Source organism: Emys orbicularis, chromosome 4, assembly GCF_028017835.1.
Source record: "Emys orbicularis isolate rEmyOrb1 chromosome 4, rEmyOrb1.hap1, whole genome shotgun sequence".
NCBI classification, from domain to species: Eukaryota; Metazoa; Chordata; order Testudines; family Emydidae; genus Emys; species Emys orbicularis.
The window spans coordinates 119,080,150-119,107,406 of NC_088686.1; the positions used below are offsets into that span (position 1 = coordinate 119,080,150).

Genomic DNA, 27,257 nt, shown 5'->3' on the forward strand with positions numbered 1-27,257 from the left:
TCATACATACTGTGATGTGTGAATATACCCAAGAGTTACATTTGTGGCAATTGCCTAGATAGCAAAGGAATCTATTTATTGGATGATGTTACTACATCATTTGTACTACTGTATGCCAGTACAGGAACTGCTCACTTACATGATATGCATCCGAAGAAGTGGGTTGTAGCCCACGAAAGCTTATGCTGAAATAAATTTGTTAGTCTCTAAGGTGCCACAAGTACTCCTGTTATTTCTGCTCACTTAAAGTCATCCCAGTTAACGTTGTTTCGATGTTAAGTTGCTGATCAATTATAAGTTGCTGATCAATTAGGGAACATGCTCGTTTAAAGTTGTGAAATGCTCCCTTGTCGTTTGGCAGCCACCTGTTTTGCCCACTGCTTGCAGGAAGAGCAGCCCATTGCAGCTAGCTGGTAAGGTGGTTGGAACCAGGGTGGACCAGAAGCCCCCCACTCTCCTAAGTTCCCTGTGCAGCAGATGTCCCTCCCCGCACTGCCATGTGATGCTCCTGCCCTCTGCCTTGGAGCTGCTCCCAGAGACTCCTGCTTGCTGTATGGGGGGAGGGGGGAAGAGGGGAGCTAATGTCAGGGTGTCTCCCCCTCCCCCTGCACCCCACTTACCCCATCTTCCATATTGCAGGGGGGACACACAACAGAGGGAGCTTCTAGGCAGTAGCTGCAGTCTCAGGTCTCAGCAAGCTGATTTAATTAACAAGGCAGTGTACTTAAGCCTGGGATCAGCTACTTAAAGGGGAAATGCACATTTTTTCTCTCAAACACAGGGTGTGTGTCTGTCTGCCCTCCCTCCTTTCCTGCTGCCTTGTAGAGTGTGAGAGTTAACCCTTGAGGGCTCAGTCAATTGCTAGTTTATTTAGCAGTGAGTAAGGCATTCCCTGCGAAACATCCCACCCTCTGACTCCTCCACCTCAACCACTCTTCACAATCATCACCACCCCCTCATTTACATTAATTCTTATGGGGAAATTGGATTCGCTTAACATCATTTCACTTAAAGTCAAATTTTCAGGAACATAACTACAAAATTAAGTGAGGAGTTCCTGTACAATATGCAAGGACGCAGTGATTGAATTCAGATTTTTCTTGCTTTAATTACCCCTTAATAGTGTAACAATTCCTCAATATTATAGTACTTCAGCAAAGCGAAAGTTAATATATGGATTGAAACCTGAAGTGCATTAAATTCTGGTCTATCTGGTAACGTGCTTTCTCCCTGTGGGCTGAAAAAGAGATCCTAGAAGCATTAAGACGCTTATGAAATCTTTCAGCATTAGTGAAATAATTTTGCACTAGCACAGATACATACATTGGTGCAGCGAAACCAGTGGCTAAAACACTAACGCAGACAGGCTTAAAAAGAGGCCTTGGTAAAGAATTTGTGAATTTAATCAACAAAAAGTCATCACTGAAGGATGTGGGATATTACACACAATCCCATAACCACAAATAGTCACTAACCACTTCTTCAGTTCAGTCCAAGGACAGGAAAAAGTAGATGATTAATCTTGCTACCTCAATGTATTTAGCCCATAAAACAGAATTGCTCCAATACTACTAATAGCATTATTTTTAAAAGCACAGTCCCCAATTACTAAAAAAAACCTTCAAAATTAGAGATAGAATATTCATTCATAAATGACAGCACATTTAAAAGAGTGAAAATCTTTTAATAGCAAAATATATAAAGTACATAATAAATAGGTTTTAAGTAGAAATTCTATTTGCATAATTTTAAGATTTAGATTGGACAATAAAAACAATACAGCATTTAAATGTACTGTTAAAAAACAGATTTATAGACTGTTTTATGTATTTATTGCTTTTACTGTTTATTGGTAAGCTGAGCCCATTCAAACAAAATGCACTTTGCAAAGCCAAATGCAAAGTTCTACATCTAGGAACAAGGAATGCAGACAATATCTACAGAATGGGGAACTGTCTCCTGGAAATCAGTGACTATGAAAAGGATTTAAGGGCCACAGTAAAGAAACAACTGAACATAAGCTCCTTGTGTGATGCTGTGGCAAAGGGCCAATATAATCTTTGGATGCATAAACAGGATAGTGAGTAGATTAGAGAGATGATTTTACCTCTGTATACAGCACCAGTGAGACTGGAATACTGCATGTAGTTCTGGTGTGAAAAATTGGAAAAGTTACAGAAAAGAGCCACAAAAATGATTCAAGGACTAGAGAAAATGCTTTACAGTGGACGACTTAAAGAGCTCTTTCTTCTTATCAAAAAGATGAGGTACTTGATTCCAGTATCCAAGTACCTTCATGGGGAGAAAATACCAGGTACTTCCTTATTTTGCCTTTCTCTACTAGATGAATCATGTCTAGAAGCTAAAGCTAGATAAATTCAAATTAGAAATAAGGCATAAATTCCTAACAGTGAGCGCAATTAGCCTTTGGAACAAATTATCAAGGGATGTGGTGAATTCTTCATCTCTTGCTGTCTTCATTTCAAGACTGGATTTTTTTTTGGAAGATACGCTTTAGCCAAACACAAATTATTGGGCTCAATACAAAGGTAACTGCGTGAAATTTAATTACCTGAGTTATACAGGAGATCAGACTAGATGGTCTAATGTTCCCTTCTGGCATAAAACTCTATGAATCTCTTCACATTACAGTGTTCTTATAAGTACATTCTTCACTGCATATAGAAAATAACTTAAGATTCTGGATGTTGTTTCAGAGTAGCAGCCGTGTTAGTCTGTATCCGCAAAAATAACAGGAGTACTTGTGGCACCTTAGAGACTAACAAATTTATTAGAGCATAAGCTTTCGTGGGCTACAACCCACTTCCGAAGAAGTGGGTTGTAGCCCACGAAAGCTTATGCTCTAATAAATTTGTTAGTCTCTAAGGTGCCACAAGTACTCCTGTTATTTTTGTGGATGTTGTTTGGTTCTGTTTATCAGGGCAGATAACAAAATGACAATATACTTCAAAACCTTCAACAACAACAAATATCACTCCATCCAGTTACTGTGAGGTTCCCCTTACAGTTCGCATTTCCTAAGACATAACAGCGTTCAAAGTTTATTATATAGTTTAATGTACACTTATGTTCTTTCCTCAACTGAACATGAAAAGGGTACCCATGTCTTACAACTCAGGACACATTCTCAGTGAACACAGCTACTTGAATCCTTGTCATGTTTAACGAATGACAAGTAGAGTCTTGTAAGATACATTTCTGAGACTCAGCTATTCTAGATGACATGAGTTGCAGTGAAGATATCTGAACTCATTTCTCTACTTGTTTTACCAGTAGTTTTTATGTTGATATTTTTAAGTTTTCTTAAACCAACAATAAAAAAAATTGGCACCATGCACTAAAGCATGGTTGCATATAGAAACGTATCTATAGAGTTTACAGATTCTTTTGTTTTTGTTTTTTTTGTTGATAATAGTATACTCATTAGTCTTTGGCCTCTAGCAGAGTTATAATATCCTTACTTATTAAATGGTTTACTATGTTTTCATGAGACCTTCTAAGTCCTATATTCCATAGGCTATCTAATAATTTAATAATGGAAGCCTCATTTCCAAATTTGTTTCTCCAAATGATTAGCATCTGATAATACCCCTCTTCAATATTTTTTGGATGTTCAAACGTTGTTTTATCAATTTCATTATCTGTTAGATGAGTTCTCATAAACGTGTTCCAGTTGCGTGGTGGCACTTCTTTTATAAAATAATAAAAACTTTCAATTAATGCTGGAAGAAAAAAAAAAGCATCACTGAATATTTTAAAATGACCATTTCTCTAGATGCCTATGTACACTTGTATAGGTTCTCAAATAAATCCGGTTCATGTGCCATTTTACTGCCTTTCCCCTTTGTAGTTTAACATTCCCTGGCACACAATTTGATTTAAGGGCTTAAACAAACTCTTAACAAGAGAGTATTTCAGCAATATACCCCATTTAGTCCGACACTGCATTGCTGGCCTATACAGTATCTGTTCAACCAGCTACTGATAAATTGGGACTACAAATAGAGAAGTATGTTTTACTTTGTATGGTAGCTATCTGTAGAAGATAAAATGCACCATTACATAGACTTCAGGAAACACATAAACCTGAAATTTTCTTATGCCATAATAAAATCATAACTAATTTGTTCTAAATGGAATAATTTTATTCCTTTAACACACAACTTAGGTCTTGTCTACATAACGTTGCTGCACAGTGCCATGGGGTATGAATTCCTCTGCGCACCACCGTATTGCATGCTAACTGGCCCATGTAGTTCCTGCTGGCACGCACTAAAAGTTCCTTAGTGTGGGTCAAATTGCACTATGTTAATGTGCATTAGGGACTTTTAGTGTGTGCCAGGTGGGTCTACGTGGGCCAGTTAGTGTGAAACAGCTGCACTTTAGAACTCACCCCTCTGGTACACATTGCTGCACCGTGTAAACAGGCCCCAAGTGTAGGATAGGAGCAGAGAGTATGATTTTAAAATCAAGTTGTACCCATATATTTTATGGAATCTGATTAGCACAACCTGAACTGTTTTAGGTTAAAAACAAAAACCTGTGTATACTATTGAAAGTCAATACAAAAAAAAAAGATTCAGTTTCAACAAAAGTGGTGAAGCCTGTTCTAAGTAAATACCCAAGGAACAAGTAACCAGTTGGTTTCCTATTCAAAACAATCTTTTAAAAAAGGACAAAGATGTCAATATGCATACTTCAAAGTGGTCTCTTAAGATGGGAGGTAGTCTATTGAAGATGCCTTTTGTACAGATTTCACTGTAGTTTTAAGGTCCTTGTTCACATTTGATGGCTTTCTGACCACTCTTAGCAATTAAGTTTACCCACCCATCTACACAGCTATCAGTGTGATATAGTCTGCCAAGGTAAGTCTGATATCACCAGTACCCTCAATCAGAACATGGTTTACTTCCTTCAGTGACACACAATATACCAGTTCACTGGTATATTTACTGGTATCTGATACACCCTGGCATTTTATTTGTTTGAATGGTAAAGCTGCTGTACAAAAAACCCCCTCTGTTCTGTCCTTACATGACATGCTACAGATTACACTGCTGGTACATAAAATGGACCTTTTACTAGAGCATGGTTAGCTCTAAAAAGCTACTGTTCCTAAAGTTATGGACACACACTTTGAATAGTGATCTTTAACAACATGAATATATGACGGGGGTTGCCTGTGATAGCAGGGAACTGGACTCTGTGACCCATAATGTAACTTCTAGTCCTATGTCCCATGTCCCTATGAATATATTATGAAAAAGCGATGTCCTTATCTCGAAATAATTACCGTATATACTCGATCATAAGCCAGTTCGTTTATAAGCCGACCCCCCCCAAGATGGAGAAGTAAAAATTGAAAATTTCATAAGCCGACCATATAATTCAGGGGTCAGCAAACTTTGGCTCCCGGGCCATCAGGATAAGCTCCTGCTGGTCTGAGATGGTTTGTTTACCTCGAGCGTCCACAGGCACAGAGGTAAACCTAAGTAAACAAAGTGTCCCGGCGCACCAGCTGCTTACCTAGACGAGCCAGGACAGCAACTGGTGGGGAAATTTTTTTGAGGGGAGAAGCTGGGAGTCAGGGGAGTAACCCCTGTGACCACCCCTCACATGACCCCACCCCTAGCCCGGGACCCCCACACTCTCCCCATCCCATCCCTTCCCACCTTATCTGGGGAGGGCCGGGGAGGATGTCTCTGACCTGGCTGGAGCTGCTCCAGCAGGCTGGGCAGTGCAGCCGCAGCCTGCTCTGGCGGGCCAGACTGGGCGGTGCAGCCACATGTTCCAGTGGGCTGGGCGGCGTGGCCGCAGCGTGCTCCGGCACCCGGGCAGCGCGGCCACAGCCTGCTCTGGGGAGTGGGGCCAAGCAGCACAGCTGCAGCCTGCCAGCCCCAGAGCTGCAGCTGCTTTGGAGGCTGGGGGGAGAGCAGCGTGGCCAGAAGTGGAGAGACTCTGGCCCAGCCTCTTCCCTTCTGTCTCTGCTGGCTGTGCTGCCTCTCCTTGCTCCCTCTGTTGGGGGGAGAGGCTGTGTCCCAGCTCACCCTCTCTATACCTGCTCATAAGCCGACCTCCATCTCTGGTGCTTCCCTTTTTTACTAAAAAAAAAAATCGGCTTATGAATGAGTATATACGGTAATTGCTATGAAATACGTGTGGGGGGGGAGCGGGGGGTGTTTTGTTTTTAAAGCAATTTCTTAGAAGTAGAAAAATTAAAATGCAGCAAACAATCTGCAGTTTAGAAGTGCTAATACAGTAAGCAGGACAAAATGTTTGTAAACATTTAAGCAAATTAATATCTATTATTCTCTCATTCAGATGTCCCATAATTACATACAATGAACTCAAGACAGAAAGTCACATTTTGCCCAGTACTCTGCTGACTATTACCAATTTTAGATCCCTAATAAGGTGGGCTACTTGAACTACTCACCTTCTTGAGAAAGCTCTTTAACTATTATATGAGGCCTGGCTTCAGAATCCCTGACCTGCAATATAAGCATCTATGTTTATTCAAACAAAACAAAATATTCTTTGCTCATTTACAATCGCTATCCTTGATGTGGTGATTTGATTTCACAGTATCTATAAAGGTAGGTATGAGAATTCAAAAGTTTCACAGAATAAACTCAAGTTCAAAAACCTGAATAAAATGTAAACAAAACTGCCCAGCCAGAAAATCCAGCTCTGCCACTAGCTAATAAGGGATGCAGCAGTATATCGGTCATAGTACACCTCTACCTCGATATAACGCTGTCTTTGGGAGCCAAAAATCTTACCGCATTACAGGTGAAACCACGTTATATCGAACTTGTTTTGATCCACCGGAGTGCGCAGCCCTGCCCCCCCCAGAGCACTGCTTTACCGCGTTATATCCGAATTCGTGTTGTATCGGGTCGCATTATATCGAGGTAGAGGTGTATTTAAAAAAAAAAAAAAAACTATCTTCCTTGTTGGTACTGAGCAGTGGAAAGAAGAGTATAGCAGTCACTTAATTAAACAATGTTTCCATGTTGACTGGATGAGTTATGGAAATTTCTGATACCACTTCAACAAACATACAAATTTTCCCATACCTCCCTTTTAAAAATAAAGATAAGCATCTTTCATATCCTTCTGGGTGGTGGTGGGGTCTATTTTATTACCAATTGATTCTGCAAGCTAGGAAGCTCTAGATGTTAAAAGAAGCAGCTATTACATTGCTTCCATGAGATTACACAACAGATTTCATGACACACTGAGCATTTCCCACTTACCATCTGGGATACGGACATCCCACCATTTGACTGTCCAGGGTGAAAGACAAAATTGGGCTTGTCTGGAGGCTTTACTGGTGCTGAATATCCTGCAGGCCTGTGGTAAGACTCTTCCCATGAGTTGTTTTCACTATTTAGTAGTAGGCCACTTCTCTCAGAAAAGGCAACACTGGTATCCTCAGGCAACTCATTTCTTAGTGCAGAATCAGGACTATAAACTGCTAAAACCGGTGGACTCTGAACAGAGTTTTGGATCTCTAAAATGGATGCATTAGCGTTAGCATTCTCCATTTTTGGTGCAAAGAAAATTTCAGTGCTATCCTCAGACTCCTGTAAGGAATAAGAGTGACCTATTAAAGAGTGCTAATTAAGAGTGCTCTATTAAAGCATACATAACTTTGTAGGCAAGCTCTCAAGAACCTTGCAGTGGAAGAACATTTCATACTTAGTGTCTCATTGTGAGCAAGATATCCCATATAAAAATGTAGAAGCTAAAGTGTTAACAAGTGACAAACAGGAGCAGCTTTAATCACTAGACCTTTACAGAACAGCAAAGAAGTTACATGTGAGCTTCTGTAGTTAGGCAAGGGGAGAGCCACATCTATTGAAAATAGGATTTTGGTGTTTTTGTTTTTTGGTTTTTTTTAAGAAAAAGGCTACAATAACTCCCTTAGCACTAAACTGCACTCTCCATCCATATAACCGACCCCATGCCAAGTAGGCTGAGGGGCAGGGAGGTGAGCTAGCCACATTTCGTATTAACTCTGAAGTTTAACTGCATTTAAAAATGTAAACATTAACTATTTCACTGCTGATCATTTTAACAGAGAGATCTGCTCTGGGCCTGTGAGAACCTGAGCAGAATACTTCCCCAGCTCTTACCACTACCCCAGTTTAAACCGATTGTACTCTCTCTGCATCTTTATTGTAACCTATTGCTTTCCTAAGCAAGTTCAGAACAAAAACAATGACAAAACACAGGTGGGTGCTCAGATAGTTGAGCCACATACTATGGGCCTCAAGTTTCACACACAGTTTGAAGTGACCGACTTCCCTAAGGCATCTTGCAGAATTGAGTTTTGGTTTTTTTTGTTTTTTAAACTTGTCCTAGGAACAGCAGTTAATAAACAAATGTCTTTGAACGGTCTCTCTACTTACTATTATTAAAGTAAAATCTGTATAAAAAAGGTCACTGAGACAGTCTTATCCGTGCCTTCCAATTATATCTAGTATTACACTAACCCAAATACAAAAATTGGAGCTCCTTACATACCTAAGAGAGAAACTGAAGATTTTGCCAAAATTCCCTACAAATTACTATTTTCCTTAAGCAGGTTGTCTTTAAGTAACATGTGCAGTTCTTGGCATCTCAATATCACAGTGATATTTACAATTGCAGTGTTCCAAGGAGAGCAGCAAAAATGATGGAGCTATTATTTATTTGTATTGTGACAGTGTCTCCAAACACCAAGCATGGATCAGGACCCCATACAGGGATTGATTTATGAACAGAGATTAGGGTAAAAATCTTGGTCACTTTATGAGTTCTATCAACCTCAAATGGAACTACTCATGTAAGAACACAAGTTATTTTTAAAGTGAGAGAAAGAAGCTAAGCACTGACTAATGGTTGGGTACTGAGGGAAGGATATAACTACATTGATATACATTTGAAGAGTGTAAACGCTAATATGTAAGCGGAACTATTTAGGACATTACAAGGTGATATAACTAGATATAATGGTATGTAGTTAATGAAATGAATGAAAAAGTTAGGTTACCAGGAAAAGCTTCCTGACAGAGACGTATTAGGGCTCTGAAATATTCTTCCAAGAGAAGTACTGGAAGCGCCATCATATCAGGCATTTGAAATTAAACAAGACACTAAAGAATACATTATATTGTAGAGTACAATCCAACATTAACAGGAGGTGAACTAGATGACCTAAAAGTTTTGTTTTTTTGTATGAAGTGAAGAAAAGTGTCCCAATATACAACAGCAATCAGGGCAGAGAAAGTGACTAAGGTGTGTATCATCTATAGTTAAACAGATAGTTTCAATTTAATTAAAAAATTTTTATGCAATTAACATACAGGTAAAAGAAAAAATGGCATGTGTCCAAAGGAAACTTACCACATCTTTTTCTGTATCTTTGTTTTCTGAAACACATGAAGAATATAAATTAAACTCTCTCTAAGAAGTTATATTGTTTAAATATAGCTGAATTAGTACATTGGTTACACTGCATAACTCTCTGACACAGATTCTCAATCTCAACCAGAAGTTTAAATGTAGGTAACCTGTAGAGCAGGCTGACAAGTTCAAGGAACTGAAGGACTCCCTTCTGGCCAAATCTACTGGAGCACAAATAGATGAGGCATATGATGAGGACTCCCTTCTGGCCAAATCTACTGGAGCACAAATGGATGAGGCATACTGTACATACTAGATAGATATTAACCAAGAGTTCCATTTGGGGTCTAGTTCCACTTAATCTATTCAGAGTCTATGATCTTTAACATTTTTTAGGCCTCAGTTCCAAAAGCTAGTCAGAGACCTGGTTTACACCTAAAACTTAGGTCAACCTAGCTATATCACTCAGGGCTGTGAAAAATGTCATGCCCTGTGCAACATAATTAGGTCATCCAAAACTCCTGCTGTAGATGCAGCTAGGATAGAAGCAGGCCCGCTGACAGCAATTCTGGGTCCCAGGGCAGAACAGTCAATGGGCCCCCAAGCACACACAAGCCGCGCCTGCGCGGACGCGGTCCGCCTGACATTTGGGCGGTGCTGCACCTGTGCTGGCTGGTGCCCAGTGAGCTGCCAGCTGCGCTGGCTGGGCGCGCTCTTCCGGCACGGCCAGGGCTTACATATGCCTGCCCGGTAGGGTTGCCAACTATCTAATTGCACAAACCCAAAGACCCTTGCCCTGTCTCTCTCCTGAGACCACACCCGTCCTGCCCCTTCTCCAAGGCCTCGCCCCCTGCTCACTCCAGCCCCCCTCCCCCCTCCGTCGCTTGATCTCCGCCATCCTCACTCACTTTCACCAGGCTGGGGCAGGGAGTTGGGGTGTGGGAGGGGGTGCAGGGTCGAGCTCTGGGAGGGAGTTGGGATGCAGGCTCTAGGCTGGGGGTTGGAGTGCAGGAGGGGCTGTGGGGTGCAAGCTCTCGGAGGGAGTTTGGCTGCGGGCTCGGCTGGGGCAGGGGGTTGGGGTGCAGGAGAGGGTGTGGGGTCGGGATCTGGGAGGGAGTTTGGGTGCTGTAGGGGGTGTGGGCTTGGGAGGGAGTTTGGGTGTGGGTGCAGGCTCTAGGTGGAGCAGGGGGTTGGGGTGCAGGCTCTAGGTGGGGCAGGGGTGCAGCACTTACCTCAGGCGGCTCCCAAAAGCGATTGGCACACCCCTCTGGCAGCGGCTCCTAGGCGGGGGGCCCAGTGGGTCTCCACGCGCTGCTGCCCACAGGCACCGCTCCCGAAGCTCCCATTGGCCACAGTTCCCGACCAATGGGAGCTGCAGAGTCAGCTCTCGGGATGGGGGCAGCGCATGGAGACCCCCTCCCCAGGGGCCGCAGGGATATGCCAGCCATTTCTGGGAGCAGTGCAGAGGCTTGGAGCGAGGGCGGGCAGAAGCCATAAGGACAACCTCAGTTCTTACTTCGTTTAGCTTTGGAAACTTGAGTCTCTGTGTATCTCAGGTTATCCATGGAAAGGAATTTTAATTACCTTTATTTGTTTTATTATACGATATCCTTTTCTTAAATAAAAGAAGGCACCCAGCCACAAAAACAATGAACACGATGACCCCAGCAATCCAACCTGCAGTAGTCGCAGTCCCTGCAAAAAAAGCAAGCAAGCTTGAAATACTAAAGCCACCCATAAGAGAGTTATTTTTGCAGTGTAAGAATGTTGATGCTGCAGATAACAATAGAGACTAATGCCTGTGAAATTCAGCAGTTTGTTACAGTGACACCTCTAGTCTCTGCCCCAAGAAAACCACCATCTCTCAGATATTAATACACCATTAGAGTATCTAGGTGCTGGTGTGTATCAGTGCAAATTAAAAGCTAGAAGAAGGGAATCTACAGGGGAAAAGAAATTCAATGCATTTGATCTCTTTTCAGATTTATGCCAAAAAACAGATATTTTTCAGGTTTTAATATTTAACTGAGTATTTGAAAGGCATACTACCTATAGCTTTCAACTGTGTTAATGTGACACCTTGGAAAGGCGTGTCCACTATGTAATCCTTTCTACCAAGACAAGTCCCCTGTACTAGTTTAAATATCACCACAAATATTGGTTGGTTACACAACCCACACTTGGAGAGTCTTCGTCTCCATCTAGCAGCTGCCAGTGTGAATTACGTAGGCTCGTCAAACACTTAAAAGTAGGATTTCAAAGCCTCACTTTATAATCTGCTTTTGAATTACCTACGAAGAGTCAGAAAGTCATCAGACCTCCCTAAGCATAGTTTATACTGTACCTATGGGAGGATGGCCACACTCCAGGTCAACTGTAGCATTGCATTTTTGTACAATTTCTTTCCCTTCTGGGCACCTAAAATTGATAACAATATAATTAAGTTACAAAATCAAATCTGTACTCGTGCTCACTCCTACTCTCACAGGAATCACTTATATACATGGACAGAATGTGCAAATTAAAAAAAAAAAAAAAGTAGTCTGTTCTCACCAGTCACTAAGAAAGAGTACTTGAAAAACAGATGAAGAATAAAGGATGCTAGAAGATTCTGTGTTTTTGCTGTGCTGCCACATAAGTCCATGGGGAGAGATTAATGTACACAAATATTTATTCAAAGGGAAATAATACTGAGAGGAAGTGTTAACTAGTCACGCACATAATTAGTCTCCTTCAATAGTTGGCCCCATGTTATAAGATTCTGGGTAGCTCTACTGACATTAGCTGTCCTAACTGGTAGCCCTCCAAAGCCTATTCAAATGTGGCAGGTGAAGGAATCAGGAAACATGTTGGGAACATTTGTGTCCAGGCAGAAGCATCAAAACAGGACAGCAATACTTATATACATACAGTTCTAGGCACTGATCCCACAAACACTCAGGCATGCGTTTAACTTCAAACACATGAGCAGCCCCATTGACTTCAATGGGATTATTCACGTGTCGAAAGGTAAACATGTGGGTAAGCATTTAGAGGAGCTAGGGTCTACTTTTTACTGTACTATATGGAAGACAACTGCCTAAATCAGTTATTGTACATACTTTGACTTGCATCTGTAACACATCTCACAGCCTAGAGTAGGACAGAAATAGCCTGGCTTGCACTGACATTCAGTATTGCTCGTCGAAGTGCAGGTGCTCACAGTTACTTGATCTGAGAAAAATAAGAATCATACAAGTTACATATGTAATCAAACTGAATTTGTGATCTCTTTTCTACCAAGCATAAGTTATTTAAAAAAAAAAGTGTAAGTGTTCTTAAATCTATGAAAATAAGCAAGGGGACTGAGGCAACAGATTTTTCTGCGGAACAAAGAATATGAAAGCTTTTGCCCACAGCAACCCAAATGTATTTACAGATCAGCCCAAGCTTTGTACTATACCTTCTTTGCACAGTTTACATCGTATGCATTCGTCTAGGCCATTTGCATGAGCAGTATAATCCTCTCCATCTGTGCAAGGGTAACAAATTCCTTCAGTATGTGGAACCTTGCAGTGTTCACTAACATAAGTGCCTGTATAAAGGGAGAAGCAGAAATTCAACACTATAGCTATATATCTCAAGTAGTATTAGGATACAGTTAACTGGATTCAAGCGTACTGCAACATGACTCCTTTCAGCCACTCCTTGCAAGGAGTGGAGCTGAATGAGATTAAGTATACGCAACAAAACCAGGAAGAACACTTAGACGTCAGTGGCCAGATAACATTAGAAAAACAAGTAAATAACTAGTAATAAGAAGCCAATAGGCTTGGGGTTTTTCCTCCTCTATAGATAGAGGGGAAAATGTTTTACAAAAGTTTCCATCAATAATATTTCCCTGTGTTGTCATTTTTCTGATACGCTCTACTTATAAAGATGCCTGTATTTTATTTTTAAATGGAAGGTTTTAGCAATAAAATAATTGTTTCAATGTTTTTCTTAGTTCTATTTGGAAACGTATTCACGTCCCTATTTGTTAATAAGCAGTTTGTCATAGTTCAGCACAACTAACAGTTTGTGCTCAGAACAGGCTAGAAATAGATTAGTGAAAGTGCCTCAGGTGAGACTGATGTGGTAGATAGTGTGTAGGGGAGCTCATACAGCTCTGGCTAACGTTGTCTCTCTCTGAAACCAGTGTCATTAGCTCCTCACTTTGAGTGAAATCCACCCCACATGAGACCTACACTGCACTTAAATCTTACTTGTGGCTCTGCTCTTGCAGTTCATACCATGTGGGTGAACTGTTGAGCCTGTGGAGAGCACTCAGATAGGCCGCTATGCCCATCTGCTATCAACTGCACAATCATGGCCTAAGTCTTTAAAACAGGGCTCAAGTCACATTCAAATAATGTATATGCCTTGTTCAAGGTCTCTGTGCAAGGGTGAATTTGACACTTGAGTACTAAATTCACTCACAAGATTTAGAAATCCACAGGGAAACCCTCATGAGATTATAACAAACTGAGGATAGACTGCAACTTGCCACAAAGCCAAGTGAAAATGGCCCTATAAAGAATGAATTAATTTTACACCCATCTCCAAGATGGACATGCATATAGTTTACAAAATAAAGAAAGTTTTGCATGTAGATTTAAAATACCTACAATTTCTGCTGAGTGGTGGTATTGAGTGTTTATATCTGACAAGCATTATTACAATTAGGTGATGCTGGGGGAATAAAATGTGTGGTCAGAGCATTGGCTCAGTTTTCAAGAGTTCAGACAAAGCTGCAGCGTGAATTTGATTTAAATCAAAATTGGTTTAAATCACTAGTCAGGAAGACTATTTAATCATGGTTTTCTTCATAGAAGTGCATTCTTGTTGATTGTTATAACCTTAATACATATTCTTCACAACTCAGAGATAGATGTAGGTTTCATTTTTAGAAGGTACATACTATACACTTTAAAACAGTGATTTATTTTGAAAACTTTTCAGATTAGTTTTACAACTATATCAGAAAAGAAATGATTGTTTGGTTATTTCATTTACCAAAGGTAATTGAAGCAGATATTTATGAAGTCATTGGGAGTGAACTACCTCCAATTCAACAGGTTAATCATTAATATTTGGAGGATTTTCTTGCCATGTTGTATTAGGAGGAGAACATCACCAGACAGACATTTAAATTGTTTTATTTAACTAAAACAACAACATTAAGTATTCTGGATTTTTTTCTTCAACAGCAAACACCTAATATTTTAACAAAACAAGCATATGTCCCTCGCTTCTCACATTTATCTCCAGGACTTTTCCTTTTCCAGATCTATTCCGCCCCCAACAAGCTTTTATTCATTGAACTTTTTGAAACTTTGCACTTTTAGAGAGAGGTAAGGGATTGACTCTGTGTACACAAATTTGCAGAGGGATAATAGAGTTGAGGTCTGTTAGTTCTCACCTCTAGATATTATTTATTTATTTAATTTTTTTTTTATTTTTTTTTGCTGTTAACAAGCATGTTACTTCTGACACAAATCCACAGTTTGAGAACTGCAAAACTAAGCATCTCTGATGGGATCTTCTAGACTAGGCACAGAGTCCCATTGGGTAGATAGAAAGATTAACCTAAATAATCTATACAGAAGTCTGTGGAACCCCATAAGATTGGGTCCCTAATCCATGAACTATTGGAACTCATTTACAAAACTTTTCTTAAACATTACATGAATATTATATTGTCTCATACTATAGAATTAGAATTTATAATCCTTATTCCATGATGAGATATCTTTGAGCTATAATGTATCTTATTAAAACTATCTTTAGATAAAATGCTTTTTGAGGAAAAAAAACTATCAAAAAATCAGATTTAAATACAAAAAACCCTGATTTTTTTTTAAAAAAAACCATTGGTTTTTATCCACCCTGCAAAGCTATAACAGCTTCCTTCAGTATTGACTTAGACTCTGCCTTTTATAGCATGCCCACGTTTCCTGACCAACTGCCAAGGTCACCCAGGCACACCCTATTTTGTGAAAAATTGGACACCATTCTAAAGTGAGTTGCATCGCTGAATAGGAGGAGGAACAGCATAAAATGGCCCTCACTGGCTTTTGCAAACATGTATTGTTCTCTCATTGCTTTTATCTTACAGCATAAAAACCAACCAGTACACACATCATCTCTGAAAAATGCTTTGTTAGCCAAGTGAACTACAGATCGCTAAGTGCTTACCAGCAGGACAGTATTTACAGCAGTAGCCTTGATGCAGATATTCTCCATCACCACAGTTGTGGCTGCTTGGCTCAGCTCTACTCTCAGATATTGCTGATGATTCAACCTATGGAAAATACACGGCAATGTGTCGAATGAACAACCCCCCCCCATGACATTGTACATTCTCAGTGAGAGGCCTATGGACATATTGAGTTATTCTAAAGACTTCAACAAGAAATAGAGGAAACACAAATTCCCTCTTGCTAAGTTTTCAAGTCACAAGTACCTGCAATGGTTCAGTAAGGGTAAAACAGCATGATGGGGGCATGAGCAATGTAAAGCAAGCAACAGAATACATTAAAAAAACCACCACCAAAAACCACCACACTGTAATCTCAAGGTGGGCTTTGTTTTTGCAAGAATGCCTAAAGGTGACCTGCAAAAGATCATTTTTTTTAAGATTAGGCCTGTGCCCTTTACGGCGTATAAAGGAAGCCTGAAAGGAGTTTTGGGGTTTTAAGATTTCCTCCCCTCCCGCAACTCTGGAAGAGTCGGGAATATCAAGTTTGGTCTTTCTTGATTTTGCAGGATCACTGGGCAGGCCTGAGAGCATGTCTATTGTGTGCTCTATTACCTCAGCAGAAGGAGCAACAGCATTAACTCAAGTTAAATAAATGTTAAACAAACAAAAGCAAAATGAAAGTGTTTGATCGTGTGACTAGAACTCCACATCTCTTTGACTATTAGTTCACATTACCATTGCTTTAGTTTCCCAGTCTTCCAGCCTACCGAGGACCTCAATTTCCAGCATGAAAAAACAAGGCAGAGAATTACAAGAGAAAAAACGCATATCACAACTTTCAGGCCACCTTCACACAACATAGAGAAGCAAAAAGGGGCAACCCCCCAATTTCCCCCTTTTTACAGGTGACCTACAACACTTCTCCCTGCCTTTTTGTACTAAATATACAGTACACCCACATCTCAGGCCCATAACACATACTCAGAAACTGGATCCCTAGCAAAAGAAAATTAAATTTGTTACTAAATAAAATAAATAGTAAATACACACTTCAGTAGTACCTTTCTCCTGAGGATCTACATGTTGACTTTAAAAAACACATTAATTAAAAAGCCTTTCAACATCCTAAGCAAGGAGACAAATATGAATCCCTACTTTACAGTTAGGTAAACCGAGGCACAGAGCTGTTTAGCAATTTGTCAATGACTCATGATTTTGATTTTCAAGAGGAAGGATGGCTCAGGAGTTAGTGCTCTAGCCCAAGATTCAGGACACGGGGTTTAATTCCCAGCTCCAACACAGCCTTCCTATAGCACACTGGACTCAGTCGGTGTCTTGGGGCTGGTCTACGCTTCAGTGTAGACACTTCCTACAGGAAGGGTAGTTAATCCACCTCCTCAGGAGACAGTAGCTAGTTTGATAGAAAAATTGTGTCTCCCTGTCACCCTGTGCTCCTCCATCTGTATGCATGTATTTGTCTCGTTACATATTTAGATTGTAAGCTCTTTGGGGCACAGACCTGCCTTTTGTTATGTGTATGCTATACAGAGCAGAGCAAAAGGAGTTCCTGATCCCTACTTGGAGCCTCTACAGCAGTGGTTCTCAAACTTTTGTACTGGTGACCCCTTTCACATATAAGGGGGGTCGCACTGAGATGCTTGCTAAATTAAAAACACTTTTTTATATATTTAACACCATTATAAATGCTGGAGGCAAAGCGGGGTTTGGGGTGGAGGCTGACAGCTCGCGACCCCCCATGTCATAACCTTGAGACCCCCTGAGGGGTCCCGACCCCCAGTTTGAGAACCCCTGCTCTACAGCAAATACAAGCAGCATAGCAAGGCCAAGCTAAATCGTAGTAGGAACTGTAAAAACACAGAATTTAGAGAGTTTACATTTAAAACAAAAATCAGGGACCATCCATCCCTGACCCCTTCCATGGATAGATGCTTTATCAAACCCCCTCTTTCTCTGAAAGAGCTTTCCTTTCTGAAACATACAGGATCAAGAGAACTTAGAAGTTCTTCTTTTATCACTGCAACAGCTACAGAGCTAATAATAGGCGCCCCCTGACACACAGGAAAGGGACAGTTTGGCATTCCAAAGTGCAGCACAGTGGAGCCAGGGGCAGGTTGAGACTAAATTTAGGGGGTTGCTGGTCTGAGCCCACATTGCTTCTGTGACTCAGATGTGTCTGACTTGTGAAAAGGGAAAGGTGTGACTCTGGTCAGTTCCTGGAGCTGGGAGGACATGCATCGTCCTGGCAGGCTAGCACTCATCACTGATGTTTTCTGCAGCTGGGAATTGATGGGGGAATGGTCTGAACACTTGTGATTAAGGGTCAGGCCAGGATTAGAAGAAGCCAATTTCTTGTTTGATCTCCTCTGATTAGCAATCAAGCCAGCTCCAGACACACCTTTGCTGTGATACAGAGAAGAAACTAAAACTTTGATCTTCTCTCCTGGTCCCCTATAAAACCAAGCCCACGTGCCACATGACTAAGGTTGCCAACTAACACTCCAGGATAGTCCTGGAATCTCCAGAAATTAATGACTCATCTTTAATTACAGATTATGTCATGTGATGAAACCTCGGGTATTAGGTCCAACCAAAATTGGCAACCCTCCACATGGCTCGGCTCAGCTCAGCTCCGCATTTCAGGGAGTTAGTTTCTATTATTCAATAGATTTAAAACGTTTTTCTTAAAGCAAGAGAGACCATCCCCGCCCCAAACACAGGAAAGCCTGCACCGGCAGCTGGGAAACACTTGGCCGCATGGGATTCCGCCTTCCCCCCCCCCAACCAAAACCCCTTTTCCGCCCCCCAAGCAGTGTCCCACACCCGGCGCCCAGAGCCCGCGGGCAGGCGGAGGGAACGATCCCTGGAGCTCAGCCAGCCCGTCAATGGGCCGAGGCAGGAGGCTGGGCGTTCCCCGGCTGCTGCTTGCGGGGGCGCGGGCAGTCCCCCTGCAGAGCTCTGGTGCCCGGCGATCAGCACGGCCCGCTGCCCTCCCCAAAGGGACAGGAGAGCCGCCCCCCACGCTGCTCCGCACTCACCCCCAGCAGCAGCAGCAGGAAGAAGCGCCCGGCTCCCATGGCGCGTCCCGGGGAGCTGCCTGCCGGGCCTGGAATCACGGGAACCAGTAGCGGCCGCCCGGCTCTAGGGATGGGTCATGTCCTGGGCGGAGCCGGCGCCTCTCCCGCTGCTGCCCCTGATGTAATTAGTTCCCCTAGAACCGCCCCGCCACCCGGGTGCTGAGCCAGGGGGTCCGGCTGGGTGCAGCCCGTCCCACTCCCCTTCCCTTGCCTCTAGCCCCAGGGACCCCGCCTCCACCCCTGCTTTTCTCTGAATAAGTTAAGTAACGCAGTTTTGAGTGATTTTCTTTGTGGCCAACCCCTCCTTTGTAACTGCATCAAGCAGGCAAAATTAAGGATCCCCTCTCACCCCTCCCTGGCTGCCTTAATTTATAGACAGCCCCTCTCCCTCCACCCCCTCATTCCTAGCCCCCGAGCAGAGGGTCTTAAGTTAAAATTGCCTTCACCTTTTTCCATTATAGATATCCTAGCTAATATAATAAATTCCTGGGGTAAAAATGGCATCCATGGCTACTGCTAGCCCAAGAACACAGGGTGCAAGGAGCATTTTTTCTAACATCAGAAATCCTTCTTTGTTCAACAGACCAATGAGCCATCCTAGCTGCTGAGAAAACAGCCTAAATGAGCAGGGTGTTATATACTGAATTATACACTGCCTTTAATGCAGCCCATGGGCTTGTCTCACTGCTTGTAACTATTGATAAGCCCACAACCCTAATCAGAATAGGGGCATCATCATGCTACATGTTGAATGCGTGTGTAGACAGATGCAGTCCCGGACTCAAAACGATGATAGTGTAAAAAGCATGCTGCAGTTGAGTTAACTGGGCCACCAATGCCATGTCCACACTTAAGGAAAAGAAAGAAAAAGTGTTAAAAGAAGATTGTTTATCTGTAAAATCCTAGTGTAGATAGGACACATTTTAGTTGCACTTCAGGGTAGCTGGTTGAAATGAACACGGCTACTTTTCCCTAGTGTAGATGTGTCCAGAAATTAAGTCACAACATTGTTGTTGAGACCTTTTCACTATGGGGAAAAAATGCCCCAAATCCAGATTTTGTGGAACTAAAGCCCAGGGTTACAGCTGCTTATAGCTGCAATGAATTTGACCCCTGACCTTTAAGGTTGGAGCATATTCACTTTAAAAAAAAAATTCATCAGTGGTCACCTAGGACAGGGGCTAGGGTGTCCCCACTCTGGGGTACTCTCTCTGCACTGGACACTTCCCTGACCCACTGATCATTACATACAGTTTAAATCAAATACAATTTATCTAATCAGCATTAATTTAAAAAGCAATAAGGAAAAATGGGAAAAGTTAAAGGAAAATATCACCCCGCTCTGTGGCAGGGAACATTACAAACAGTGTCTCTGGAATGTCAGGGCAGTTCAGTCTGTTCCTTGTAGGTCCCAGGCCTCCTTCTCAGGCCCTAGCTGTGCTGCAGGGATGCTGTGGGTTGGACACTTGCTCTGGCGGTGGCCACACGCTCTCAGGCTCTAGGTGACAGGACCCTTCTTTCCAGCGTTGCCCCCGCCCCATCAGGGTTACGATCCCCCTCCAAGTGTGGCCTGCAGGGCCGCTTGGCTGGGGCATCTCCCTGCGCTGGGCCCACTGCTCTCCCCAGCTGCTCACCACACCTGGCTCCAGACTGCTCCAGCCCCAGCTCCAGCACTCTGTCTCAGCTTCAGCTCCACTCTGCCTCAGCACGGCTGCTGCTGATGCTCCGCTTCCAGCTCCCTGGGCTGCTTCTCTGGCCCCAGTTGCTACAGCTCTCCTCCCAAGACAGGTTTGCTCTGCGGGCTGCTTCTGTGACACTGCTTCCAGCAGTGACCTGCTTCTCTGGCCCCTCCGGATCTGGCACAGCTCTGCTCCCTAGCTCAGCTTGGGTCCCTGCTTTCTCCTTAGCTTGGCCCCACTCTGTCTGACCCAGGCAATTCCAGCTCACATGGAGGACAGGACCCCCGGCCTCCTGACTCCCTGATTAGCCTGCCTGCCCTGTCAATCAGGCTGACCTGGAGCATTGGCCTCTCCCCATTGTTCCTGCGAACTGTCAGTCTCTGGGTCCTGATTTCCCATCGACCCTTCCCCTTTCTTTTGGCACAGGGAGTTAGCCCACCAAAACACCCCCACTGAATGTTAGTAAGGGGACCCCTTACATATGGCTTATGCAACTGTAATGTCTGGAGAGGCCTATGCCCACCCATAAACAGGGTCATTAGAGTATATGACTCAATATGACCACTTGTCTAAGGTACTTATATGGCTCCCATTGCTGGAGTATTTGAGTACCTCACAATTCACCATTTTTACAGCTGGAAGGGAGGAAAGATAGGGTTACCATATTTAACAAATAAAAAAAGAGGACACTCCACGGGACCCTGGCCCCGCCCATTTCCAACCCTCAGTCCTCCCCCAACTCCGCCCCTTCCCCGCCCTAACTCCGCCCCCTCCTCCCTCCCACTCCCAGCCACGCGAAAAGGGCTCCCCGAGCGCTACCGGCTTCACGGTTTGCCGGGCAGCCCCCAGACGCTGCGCCCCCGGCCGGCGCTTCCCCAGCGCAGCGGAGCCCGGGAGGGGAAGCGCCCAGCCGGGGGCGCAGGGTCTAGAGGCTGCCCGGCAAACCGTGAAGCCGGTAGCGCTCGGGCTTCGGGCAGCCCCCATGCCTCCGGACCCTGCGCCCCCGGCCGGGTGCTTCCCCTCCCGGGCTCTGGCGGCGCAGGGTCCGAAGGCATGGGGGCTGCCCGAAGCCCGTAGTGCTCGGCTCTTAAACAGAGCCGAAGTGTCAGGGGAGGAGCAGAGCCGCCGCGGCCGGAGGCTCTGCTCCTCCCCTGACTCTTCGGCTCTGTTTAAGAGCCGAGCTGCCCGAGCGCTACCGGCTTCGGGCAGCCCCCATGCCTCCGGACCCTGCGCCGCTGGAGCCCGGGAGGGGAAGTGCCCGGCTGGCGGCTGGGGTCCGGAGGCAAGGGGGCTGCCTGAAGCCCATAGCGCTCGGGCGGCTCGGCTCTTAAACAGAGCCGAAGAGTCAGGGGAGGAGCAGAGCAGCTGCGGGAGGGGAAGTGCCCGGCCGGCATTTTTCCCGGACATGTTCGGCTTTTTGGCAATTCCCCCCGGACGGGGGTTTGATTGCCGAAAAGCCGGACATGTCCGGGAAAAACCGGACGTATGGTAACCCTAGGAAAGAGGCTGAGTGACTTACCTAAAATCATTCAACATTTGTGGCAGAGCAGAGACTTGAACTCCAGTTTCCTAAATCAGTGCCCTAACCATTGGACCACCTTTCTTCTCTTCCTTATACACTTTTAATCTCCTCTTTACAAATTAAAGGCCTAATGCAACTCCCATTAAATTTAATGAGAAATGGCTCAAGCCCTAAGGCCACAATTTTTGCAAACTCTTATGCAGAGCCAACCCCACTAGAGAACAGTGAGCTGTATTCTTTTAGTCCTTTTTGCACATTATCATCAGAATTGTTTATTAAATTCCAAGCAGTTGGACTTGTACATTGCACTTGAAAACAAGGGGACTTCACAGCTGTTATTGATGGTAGGATTTGACCTGCAAAACTTTTATTATGGATGAGCTGCTTCCCAGTTCTAAACTGCATGAGAAGATAAAAGTACACTAAAATTCCCTAATATTACTTTTCAGTTTAAGCAATTCCTATGGGCATATCAGGCAATTGTGAATCGCAGGAAAGGTGGTAGGCAAGGCATGGTTTCAACTGTGTCCATTTTGCCATTTAATTCGAGGGATTATCCTCTCTGAAGGTGGAATAAGTAGTGTAATATAATGTCATGGCTTTACTCTGATCATGTCTGCCTACAGTGGTTAGCCCCAGAAACAGTAACATCCTGAGATTTAAAGATAAAGGTGTTTCTCCTCTAGTTTGTATAGAAGGGGCTTGTACTTTTACCTACTAAGGACCTGCATTGGATCCTCATGGATGACCATGACAAGTATTTTCCATCTATGCTATTCACTAAAAATGGCTCATCTCCCATGCCCGCATGAATGTTCCCTTTCTGATTTCCATCTACAGCAATTGCTTGTTGATTTTAATCCAGCTTCTGTTTTAGCAGGATGTATGGGTTTTTGTTTGTTTGTTTTAAACTGGAATAATTTTGATCCCATGTGGGAAACCGTGATAGATTTGGGAGACTTCCCCCACGCCCCACTGCTGATGTGAAATTGGTGTATACAGATAACATTTCATTGGTTGCACTGCAAATCTCTTTGCAAGAACCTTTATATTACTACTAATAGGACTAATAAAAATAAATAAGTTCTAATGGAATTCCTTGAGGGTGCATTTTGTTTCTTAAAGTAGAAGAGTTCTAACAACTTCAAGCATTTGCTTACTTAGCACCTGCTAATGGCTTCCCAATCCAGGGCCGGCCCGAGGATTCAGGGGGCCTGGGGCAAAGCAATTTCGGGGGCCCCTTCCATACAAAAAAGTTGCAATGCTATAGAATACTATATTCTCGTAGGGGACCCTGCGGGGCCCAGGGCAAATTGCCCCACTTGCCCCTCCCTCTGGGCGGCCCTGTCCCAATCAGCACCCCTGCTCTTTGGTTCAGACTGTTCTTGACATTCTTTTCCAAAACTTATGTCATAATCATATCCTGAAGACATAACACTCCTGCAAAAGAGAACAGGTTTCTATCAGCACATTCCTCACTAGTCTAATGCAAGGTCTGGAAAGGAGATAAACACAAAAATATGAAAACATAAGAAAAGGGCACAGACAGCATTGACAGACGTGAGAGGCCAGATAAGTGCCTGCTGCTAAAAACGAAGAGTTTGGAGGCAGGTTGTTTGGAATGAACAACATTGTTTAGAAAGTGGACGCTGGAACTACACCTGTCTGTTAAGCAGCTAAGGCCAAGATTTTCAAGAGTGACTAGTGACCTTGGGAATCATTCAGTCCAGACTGAAACATTTAGGGTATATCTTCACTAGCAACATTAAAGCACTGCCACGGCAGTGCTTTAATGTGGCTGTGTAGTCACGGCAGAGCTGTAAAAAAAACTACCTCCATGAGGGGAATAGCTACCAGCGCTGGTGCCCGGTCTACACTGGCAAGTTACAGCGCTGAAACTTGCAGTGCTCGGGGGTGTTTTTTCACCCCCCATAGTGAGAAAATTGCAGTGTAAACAAGGCCTTGGGCCTTGGCTACACTTGTGAGTTACAGCGCTGTAAAGCCGCCCACAGCGCTGTAACTCACTGACCGGCTACACTGGCAAGGCACGTACAGCGCTGTTTCTCCCTGGGTGCACCGCTGCAGGTACTCCACCTCCCTGAGTAGCATAAGAGATACAGCGGAGTAGCTACGACTCTCCCCTGTGAGTGTGTGCCAGGAATCAACCTGCAGCGCTGTACTGATCACCTTGTCAAGTAGCCAATCCTCTCCATTGTTGTGACTGGCTGCAGGAATGCGGAAGTGCCGGTTTCAAAGCTCGTATCACAGAGAAAAAGCAAACAGTTTGCTATCAAAGGGGTAGCCGTGTTAGGCCTTGGCTACACTTGCAGCTGTACAGCGCTGTAAAGTAAACCTGTCTTCGTACAGCTGAGTAGGGAAAAGCGCTGCAGTCTGTCCACACTGACAGCTGCCAGCGCAGTGGTGTGGCCACACTGGTAACATTTGCAGCTGTGTTGGGAGCGGTGCATTATGGGCAGCTATCCCAGCATTCGTGTGGCTGCAACGTGCTTTTCAAAACGGGGTGTGTGTGTGTGTGTGTGGATTGTGACAGGGAGTGTGGGGGGGAGAGAGAGTGCTTTTTGGAGCGTGTCAGCTCTCTATTTTGCAAGTTCGGAACTCCCGGCCCCCTGCTCATTCATTTACTCACTCAAAGCAAGCTGCAAACTGTTTGCTTTTCTCTGTGGTACGAGCTTTGAAACTGGCACTTCCGCATTCCTGCAGCCGGTCACAACAATGGAGAGGATTGGCCACTTGACAAGGTGATTAGTACAGCGCTGCAAGCGTTTACATTCACACCTGTGAGTCGTAGCCACTCCGCTGCAGCTGTTATTCCTCTCGGAGGTGTGGAGTACCTGCAGCGGTGTACCCAGGGAGATACAGCGCTGCAAGTGCCCTGCCAGTGTGGACGGGGAGTGAGTTACAGCGCTGGGGGAGGCTTTACAGCACTGTAACTTGCAAGTGTAGCCAAGGCCTCAGTCTGGATCTGTAAAAGCAGTTTGCTGTTTGCTTTGAGTGAGTGAATGAATGAGCAGGGGGCCGGGAGTTCGGAACTTGCAAAATAGAGTGCTGACACGCTCCAAAAAGCACTCTCTCTCCCCCCACACTCCACCCCACCCCACCCCCGTTTTGAAAAGCACGTTGCAGCCACATGAATGCTGGGATAGCTGCCCATAATGCACTGCTCCCAACACAGCTGCAAATGTTGCAAGTGTGGCCACACCACTGCGCTGGCAGCTGTCAGTGTGGACAGACTGCAGCACTTTCCCTACTCAGCTGCACGAAGACAGGTTTACCTTACAGCGCTGTACAGCTGCAAGTGTAGCCAGGCCCTTAGAGATGCTTGATTTTTAGAAAGTGCTGAGTTCCTGCCCTCTGAAAGCTGGCCCCCCTCATGGATATTAAGGCAAGAAGGGATCATTCTCATCAACTAGTCTGACCTCTTTTATGTCACAGGGCATAGAATTTCAGTTACCCCCTATATTGAACCCAATAACTTGTGTTTGGCTAAAGCACCCTCCAGAAAGGCTCTAGTCTTGATTTAAAGAGATTGAGAGTCCACCACTTCCCTTAGTAATTTATTCATAAATGTTAAATCACTTAGAATTTGTGTATAATTTCTAATTTGAGTTTGACTTCAGCTTCCAGCCATTGGTTCTTGGTATGCCTTTCTCTGCTAGATGAAAGAGCCCTTTAGTACCAGGTATTTTCTCCCTGTGAAGGCATTTTTCAAGAAGGTGATAACTACGGTGGATCTTTAAAGGTGTTTCAGCAAGACAGACATCCAAAAATCAGCTGTTACATTTGAAAAGCATGGCCTAATTTGAGAGTCAGACAAATGTCAGACCATAGACTTTTGCTATTCCCATTCCATGCAAGATAGAGAACATCTGCCAAACATTTCCATGAACACCATCCATGAGCTGTTGCTCCTCTTTCAGGGAGGAAGACAACTCATTGTGTCACTCAGAACTTAGCATGGAATGCTTCTCTCTTCTGTGTTCATATGGTAGCCAACTGTACATCTATTACTGTATACTATCTATTCGTAAAGCACAACGTAACTCATGCATTGCATGAGTTAACTGCTACAAAATGAGAAAAATCCCAAACACAAATAATCCATCAAAGACATTGTTATTGAAAGTTCTGTGTAATTTTATTTCAACATATCAAGCACAAACAGGTTTCCCCTAACTGGAGAACATGACAAGGAATGTAGTTAAAAATTTGGAAACATTTACATTTAAAGTTTGCCAGTCTGGCACCACCACTAAGTATTTTAAGGCTGTATATATAGCAGTACTTACCAATTGGAACTACTTCAGGCCAGAAAAGAAAGGCTTAGTACTGACTGCAATCTACAGAGAATATTGCAAATCTTTTAAAAAATGGTGTAAAATAGGAAGACTATTAACAGAGTTAACAACGCAGTGGCAAAACCCTTACCTTTCCTGACCTTTAATATAATAGATGTGCCTACGATCAAACACACATACTTGCTCCCTCTCCAAGGGGGCAATGGGAAATTTTAGAGGACTTATGTACAATTCTTGTGTTGTTATAATATAAAAACAGCCATATAGCCCCCCCCCCCCCCCCAAAAAAAGTGATCAGGATTTATAAACAAGCATGTCTGACATTTGACTCAGTGGGTCTAGTTCAGGACATTATCGGCTCTGTAACAGAATGAGGAGCTTTACTGAATGATTCCCTTTTCCTAAAGGCGGCAATCGTGCATATTTACAATCTCTGTGCAGTGGAGTGTGATGCATATTTTCAGGTCCAACTGTGTGTGTCAACAGCAAGATCCTAGGAGAAACTGTGACCGATAACCAAGTGGTTGGATTTTTGGACCATCATCTGTTGTTCCCGTCCCATAACTGAATGTACCCGACAGACATCTTGAAAATTGACAATAAGAACCCTTCCCACCTCCCCCAGCCCTTAGAGCTATAAAACAAGCCAATGGAACCATTCTAAAACCATGTAGATGTTTGCCATTATTGGGGCACCAATACTGCTTGGTAATTATTGATTGCATCAGAAAATGACAAGACATAGAAAACAAATTGCACAATTAAAGCTACATTTGGCTTTAGCATTAAGGCCTGTACAGGTAAAGAGGTCCTTGAAGATGTACACGTAAAAAGGCAAATGACAATCTGAAGGAACTAAACTCTGCTGGTTCCCTGGGTCCCCTTTTAGCCTGGCTCTTTCTTCCAGCTCTGCTGTGTTGGTTTTAAAGTGCTTGGTGCCTCGATGGGCTCCTTGCGTGAGTGTCACCCTCCTGCAGCCAGTAACTTTTATTGCTGCCAAACGTAGTGCTT

At 43.7% G+C, this 27,257-nt stretch overlaps 1 protein-coding gene across 1 annotated transcript; it reads right to left on the bottom strand.

Annotated features, from left to right (window-relative positions):
• Positions 1–3,444: 3,444 nt before the first annotated feature.
• On the bottom strand, positions 3,445–18,760 carry LOC135878583 (tumor necrosis factor receptor superfamily member 6-like). The gene is made up of 11 exons (XM_065404287.1): positions 18,691–18,760; positions 16,370–16,408; positions 15,631–15,736; positions 12,857–12,988; positions 12,516–12,627; positions 11,759–11,832; positions 10,999–11,109; positions 9,415–9,440; positions 7,281–7,610; positions 6,458–6,512; positions 3,445–3,743 (listed from the first exon to the last, which is right to left on the bottom strand). The coding sequence occupies exons 1-11, from the start codon at positions 18,727–18,729 to the stop codon at positions 3,445–3,447; spliced, it is 1,323 nt and encodes a 440-aa protein (XP_065260359.1). The 5' UTR covers positions 18,730–18,760.
• Positions 18,761–27,257: the final 8,497 nt, after the last annotated feature.